This window comes from Propithecus coquereli, unplaced genomic scaffold, assembly GCF_000956105.1.
Source record: "Propithecus coquereli isolate 6110/MARCELLA unplaced genomic scaffold, Pcoq_1.0 Scaffold119, whole genome shotgun sequence".
NCBI lineage: Eukaryota > Metazoa > Chordata > Mammalia > Primates > Indriidae > Propithecus > Propithecus coquereli.
In genome coordinates, this window is record NW_012135969.1 from 3,062,849 (window position 1) to 3,070,452 (window position 7,604).

Genomic DNA, 7,604 nt, shown 5'->3' on the forward strand with positions numbered 1-7,604 from the left:
TCTGTCTCTGCCTCTCTCCTCCTGCTTTGGCGCTGATTTGCCTATAAAAGAGATTGTGCCAACCAACTTCTACTCAAGCATCTGTGATAGAACTAGAATATACGTACAGAGTAGATTACTAGAGATACAGATACCTGTTGTAACCTTAAATCAGAATTTTCCTCGTGATCAGACTTGGACACAAGCAAGGTTTCAATTAGACAAGAACGACTGTATCAAAATTGTGACCCTCAAAAACAGTGCATCTATTCATCTCTGTCTTCTACATTGTGTTCTCTCCTGTGGAAGTGGAAGACCATAGATCTTGGTTATGGGAATTCAAATCACATAGAAAAGCATTTGATTTCCTGTTATGCTAATCAGTAGCTGAGTGTGTTGGGGCAAAGGTAGAATACGTTCATGCCATCTTAGGAATCATTTCTCATACATATTGTGTCTCCCTCCTTGGCATATTTTCCTTTATATTTTCTATTTTCAGCCTAGATAGTATGTCGATCTGGACAAATCTGGGATTTTTCGTGTCTTATTTCCCTGCCTTAATTAGTGGCCAATCTAGAGGCAGGTACCTTCTTTAAGAGACCACAATTCTTATATTTTCAGGAGATATCACAGAAACAATGGATCATCCTTATTTTTAGTAGAAAACACTTCCTTTTCTCCCCCAGCTGTATTGAGACATGATTGACAAATAAAAATTACATATATTTAAGGTGTATTACTTGATGTTTTGATGTACATATGGATGTGCATTTTGAAATAATCACCACAATCAAGGTAATCAACACATCCATCACCTCACACAGTTACTATTATTTTCATGTGTGGTGAGGACACCTAAGATCTACCCAAGTAGGAAACAGTCCACCAAACAGTCCAGCATTGCTAGCTAAGTTACACTGTGGTACATTAGATCTCCAAAATGGATTCACCTTGCATGATTGAACCTCTGTACCCTTTGACCAGGATCTCCCCAGTTATCCCTCCCAGCCCCTGGCAACCACCATTCTATTTTCTGCTTCTATGAAATTGACTATTGTAGACGCCACATAGAAGAAAGATCATGCAGTATTTGTCTTTCTGTGATTGGTTATTTCACATAGTACAATGTCTTTCAGAACTTTCCATATTGATTATATATGTTGCAAATATTTTATCCCATGCTGCGTTATGTCTTGCCCTTTTGTTCTCTTCATGTTGTCTCTTGGTAAGTTCTTACCTTACTTGTAATGGCCCAATACATCAAACTTTTCCTTACTTTGGTGCATTTAGTCTTACTCAACAAATCTGTAAGTAGTCCCATATTATGACATTATCCTGTATTATTTTCTAAAAGCTTTATTGTTTACCTTTAATATTTACATCCAAAATACAGCTTTAATTGATTTTATATGCTTTCATTTTTTTTCCCAGGTGGATATCCTATTGTTTCCTGTGTGTGAGCTCCCTTGTTTCTTTACACATCTTATTTTTTTTGAGTTGAAAATTCCACATTTAAAATCATATAACATGTAATTCTGGAAATCAGATTCTTCTCTGGGCTTTTTTGCTGTTGCTGTTTACATAAGATAAGGTAAATGTTAGATGGGAAAAAGGGAGTGAAAAAAGCATCAATTATGTAGATGTCTCTGAGTAGGTGGAAGAATATCTGATCCTATCTTGTTTCTGTTCTGCATCTGTAAAGAAAGATTTGTAACTTATTATAAGTGTGGATTCAAACAGACTTTAGTTTTAGGAGCTACAGTAGCCTACACATCCAATTCATATGTCCTTACTTATGGGAGGCCAGCAACGAATTTTCTGTGGGCCAGTCCTGCACAGATGCCTGAGGCCTTTACTTTCCCTTTTGCATATGGAGTTGGAGGAATGGTCCTGAGATATTTATTTTATTTTATAGTTTTGATGTATTAATCCTTGTATATATCTGAGGATTCTTTGTGTTAAAATCTTGCTTAGGAATTTTGCATCTCTGTATTTTGCATGACTATGTTTTCCTTTGACATTGCTTTCTTGACATATCCATGACAGGTTTTGGTATCAAATTTACACCAGATCCATAAAACAATTTAGACAATTATTCCCTTTTTTTGTAGTCTCTAGAAACATTTAAGATTGTATTATTTCTTCCTTGAATAGTTTGTGTTTGGTAAAATATTCTGGTGGAAACCATTAGTGTTTGTGGATGTGTGCTGGGGGTGGGTAAAGGAGAGGAATAGCATTTATTATTATTTATTAAATTTCTTGAGTGTACATAAAAATGTTTAGAGTATCTACTTCTCATGTCAGTTTCAATACTTTTTTCCTATGAAATTACCTATTTTACGTAAATTTAAATTTTTGGCATAAAATTCTCATATCATTTTATTACACTTTCAATATTTTAGAATCTATAGTTATGCCTTATTATCATTTGTGTCAGTTACAGATACTACTCTCTTTGTTTTAATTTTTAAATTTTTTGTTTCTTGAATAGTATTCCCATAGTTAACTAATTTTGTTATTTTTTTTTTCATAGAACCAACTCTGCACAACAGAAGCACAGAAATGTGAGAACCCATGGAGCGTTATCTCCCAACGGAAGAAACTCTACATACCCAATAATAATAATCATTCACCTAAGGTTGTGGATCCTTGATACAATATCCTGCCAGGTGGTCATCCAGCTACCTTGAGTGTCTGAATTCATAACCTCAGAGTAGCCTATTCTATTTAGGTATATTAAAGATTATTTTCTTATGTTAAATTTTATCTACTCTAAGCCTCCCATGTTTTTTTCCTCGTGGGGCTCACTTATGATTATATGGTCAGAATGGCATTTTTGGTAGGTTCCCCGCCTCATTAGCCATTTGTTTCCCAGTGCCCACTCACGGGAAATCACACTCGTCACCCTCTAAACTCAGGCACCCGCCTCCCCACCGTGTGGGGTATTCTCTTCTGCCGCACACACAACAGGCCCCTGCCTGGCTGTCACTGTCAACTTTCTCCAAGTTCTTCTTCACTGGCCTTGCCAACCACCTTGTCTCTCTTGTTATAATCAAGTTCAGAGTAGTTTCCTGAAGTGTCAGACCTTGCTGGGTGCTGTTTGAACAGATTGAAATCCCATGAACTAGCCAGTGTTGTCATTTCCATCCCCTCTCCTTTGTATTTGTATCATTTCGTCAGCTGCTTCGAGGTCACAGTACCCATTTTCTCCAGTAACCTCCGTTAGTCACAGCCCATCTAGACCCCTCTGCTTTGATTTCCATCCATGTGCTGTCCATTGTAGAGGTGACAGACATTAGTGTCTGTCTCTGGGACTTGGGAATCAGAATCCGGTTGCTGACTATTCACCTCCACGTTCTGCCTGGCACAGGTAGGCAAATTGGGTGAATTATTTAACATACCAAGCCCTTCTAGTTGGTTGCTTTTTAAATAAATATTCAGCTTCCCTCTTTATTTTATACTGGCTGTTTTGCATGGTAACTGGATCACTGGGGTTAATCTGGAAGATTTTTCTGTATTTTTTTCCTCTCTCCAGCATCATTCTATGAGCACAAATATGGTTTGTCTTCTTCACTCCCAAGAGACTGTCGTTTCTTTTTATACTCTTCTTTGGGGCCTTGGAATCTTGGGATCTAGGGCCTCTCTGCTCCCTGCACACACACAGCGAGTGCCACACAGTAGGTGAACAATACCTAGTTACTGAAGGGAAACGGCCTTTTGGATCCACAGATTGCAAACCTCTCAGTTCCTACGGCCCCCATCTCCAAACCTCATAAAATGAGATAAATGTGAAAACACCAAGTCACTCGTTTTTATGTGCAAGACTTTCTTGAACACAGAGTAGCCACCTCGATCTCTTCTGGTGCATCATAAATAAGGCGGTTTGGTAGAAACAGACTGGATTTTAGAAGCCAATCAAGCTTCTCACAAGCTGTGCAGCTGTGCGGGTTGGTGCATGTCACACCACCTGCTTGAGCTCCATGTACTCTGCTTTCAAATGGGTGCAGTGAGATTTCCTTTGCAGGCTTGTGTGAGAACGAGACACTGCATGGAAAACATGGATCTCAGCATCTACTAGGTGCTCAGGAAATATTAATAAATAACTTCAAGGGCTCCTGTGCTATGAAACGGGAGGCATGCTAGTGGTTAGCAAGTTGTATTGCTTGGCAGGCTCTTCAGAGGCCAGGAGGTTTCCATGTCTGCTCACCTCTGTTAGCTTGGCCGAGGGGACACCCTGGTCCTGAAACTCTGTTTCCTCTTAGAGGCAGCAACATCCCAGAAAAGCCCAAATGCTTGTGTATGCTCTTTGGTGTTCAGTTCTTCAAAAGACCCATGTCCTCCTCCTCTACTGTCATCCTCATACCTATCGTGGATTCTGCATTTTTTTGTTCCTCACACTCCTCTACTTGTGCACAGAAAAGTGCCCGAGTGTGTAAGTGTGAAGATAGTCCCTGCTAGAGAAGCCAAGAGCTGTCTCTGCAGTGCTCAGTTATTTTCACTTGCATAAGATGTAAATCAAAGTACCCATGAGATATAACAGGAGTGCTCAGGCACTGGGATAATTCATGTTAAGCAAGTAACTTTTCCCATCTAGAGACTGTCAAAGATACCCTTGACTCTGACCACCTCGTGAGGTTTCTGTGAGGCTATGAAGAAATGATGGAAGTGAAATGCAGTTTGAATGTCAGGAAATGCTATAGAAATAAAAACAAATACAAGAAATGTGCAAAGAAATACAGATTTATTAGGAAATAAACAGGGGGGACTCCCTATAACTAGGAAGACAATATAAAGTGGGCATAAAAGGGAAAAGAATAGGTCACAAGAATAAGGAATACATTGAGAAAATACCATTTATCATTGGGAAGAGTTAAGAAAAAAGACATAGGTTTTTGTTTGTTTGCTGATTTTTTGGGGTTACTTAGAATGAAAGGATGAGGATGACTCTTCCACATCTGAGAACATGATTCTAGATCAAGAACAGATAAAGTAGACCAGGAGCTGGAGCTCTCCCTGAAGAGATAAAGAGGGAAAGGTGGATAAAGTAGGCTGCACTCCATCAAGCAGACACTCTTGTTATAAACACCCTTTATAACAAGACAACCCACGGGTAGTTTGATGTTGGCAAAGCCTGGAGAGTGATTTTGTTGCAGGATCTGGGTTGGCTGATACAAAGTTGGAATGTGACTGGTGGTGTGTCTTTGGCAAGAGGATCAGCAGCAGGAAGGCTGGCAGCAGCCGGATCCACAGCTCTGGGTTAGGCAACCAGGCAGGCAGACAGAGGTGGGGTGGTAGCAGGTTCTGGTGCAGTACACGGGTGCACAGCTGCTGGGCTGGCAGGGGTGTGCTGCAGCAAGTGGGGCGGCAGCAAGGCTGGCAGCAGCTGGACTCACAGCAGCTGGGCTGGCAGCAGGGTGTGGTGCAGCAGGTGGTCACAGAGGTAGGTTTCCAGCAGGTGGTCCTGCAGCAAGTGGGCTGGCAGCAAGGCTGGCAGCAGCTGGACTCACAGCAGCTGGGCTGGCAGCAGGGTGTGCTGCAGCAGGTGGTCACAGAGGTAGGCTTCCAGCAGGTGGTCCTGCAGCAGGTGGTTGGACAGCAAGCTGGGCGGCAGCAAGGCTGGCAGCAGCTGGACTCACAGCAGCTGGGCTGGCAGCAGGGTGTGCTGCAGCAGGTGGTCTCACAGGTAGGTTGCCAGCAAGTGGTCCTGCAGCAGGTGGTCCTGCAACAGCTGGTTGGACAGCAGGTTGGGTGGCAGCAAGGCTGGCAGCAGCTGGACTCACAGCAGCTGGGCTGGCAGCAGGTGGTCCTGCAGCAGGTGGTCCTGCAGCAGGTAGGCTGGCAGCAAGGGGAGCAGCAGTGGGTCATGGTGTTGGGGTGAAGGGTGGGCTCTTGTTCAGAGGTGAGTTTCCCAGAATCTGATGAGTCCTCCCAATCTGGACCTTTTATACCTGGTACCTGAAAGTTTGGACCAATGAGCAGAACTTGTCTTTGATATTGTTTATGTTTATTTCTCTCGGCCATTGGGAAATGTCTCAAGGAGGAAGTTGTGTTTTAAGTGTTATAAATTTTCTTTGGGTAGTTGATTTGTTTGCTCTTCTAATTGACAAATAAACAATCAGAGCTATTTTCCTGAAATGAGAAATAAGTCATCATTTTCCAAATCAATTAAGCACTAATCCTCATTTTTAAAGTTGAGTACAGTATTTGGTCATCTAACAGGTCCAGCTTAGCCTGGTGAGAGGTCAGGACAGTTGTCAGTCTTCTATTTTCCCTGGGTGCTATTTATTTTGCAAAGTACCTCTGAAGAAAAAGTGATGTTGAGTCATGTGATGAGTTAAAACGAAGTTTAGGGAGGCTTCTGATACCTTCTGTAACATAGAAGCTAGTATAAGATTGATCTTCCTGCTGTAAACAATGATGAATGATAGGTAAGTATATAAAACAACTGTTTGCAGATATTGAACCACAATCAACTTTGGGCTATAATATTAAAGGAAAGAAACATGGCGTGAGGCCCAATTTATCCCAGGTTTCTCCCCTTTTGTTCTTCCCAAACTGCAGTGCCAGAAGGAATAGAGTTCAAGCAGAGAGTAGAGAAGAGAGAGACAGGCACTGGATGGGTTTTATTACAGTTCATTTGCTCAGCTCGAAATGTGATTTTTGGTGACTAAATTTTCCTAAGTTTGATCTAGTTGAAATTATCAATCATTTCTTTTAAAATAATACTATTGTTGTCTTCCTCAGGAGATATTTGTCTACTTCATGATACAAAAATTATTAACATAAATTACCTAGGAAGGGTTTTAAGATTTTTTTGATCTTCAAGCTATTAATACACCTGCAATTGTTTTTTGGGTTTTTTTTTTGGTAAGTGATGGGTGATTGGAATTCAAGTTCATCTTTTCCATGTAGATACTTTTTTCGAGCTTTGATTAGGGAACATTTTCTGTTTTATTGCTAGATATGTCCCCATTTTCACCCAGAATATTATTTATTTGTGTCTTCTCTCTTTTTCTTGATCAATCTTGACAGTGGCTTATCATTTCTTAGTATTCTTTTTTAAAAAACAAATTTTGGCTTTGTTGGTCTTCTCCATTGTATCTTTTTAACTATTTTATTGCTTTACATTTTAATTTATGCTTTTTTGGCTAATTCCATTTCTTTTTCTTATTCACTAAGATGAAATTTAGTGCATTTATTTTGAGGTTTTCTTCTTGTTTAATGTAAGCATTTAAGGCTATAAAATTAGTTAAATCACCATTTTTACAGCACCCCACAAGTTTTAATATGTAATACTTTCATTATAATTCAGTTACACATTCTTTCCTTTACATTGTGAATTCTTAAGCTTTGTTCTTCCAAGTCAGTATATTTTCTGCAATGTATCTCATCTATTATGTACTTCAATGACTATATGTTCTATTGTTTGTTTTGTACCTAATGGTGTGCTTGGTTCCATCACCTCCCCCCATTATACACGCTTATTTTTATTAACTTTTCATTTTGAAATAAATTCAGACTTAGAGAAAGTTGCAAAAATGATATAAAGGCTCCCCATATGCTTTTGTTTGAATTCCTTAAATGTTAACACTTTACTATGTTTTTTTAACATTATATACATATAA

At 39.9% G+C, this 7,604-nt stretch overlaps 1 protein-coding gene across 1 annotated transcript; it reads right to left on the reverse strand.

The window, feature by feature from the left end:
• Positions 1-5,192: 5,192 nt before the first annotated feature.
• Positions 5,193-5,844, reverse strand: LOC105823401 (keratin-associated protein 9-9). The gene is made up of 3 exons (XM_012660598.1): positions 5,810-5,844; positions 5,373-5,707; positions 5,193-5,326 (listed from the first exon to the last, which is right to left on the reverse strand). The coding sequence occupies exons 1-3, from the start codon at positions 5,842-5,844 to the stop codon at positions 5,193-5,195; spliced, it is 504 nt and encodes a 167-aa protein (XP_012516052.1).
• Positions 5,845-7,604: the final 1,760 nt, after the last annotated feature.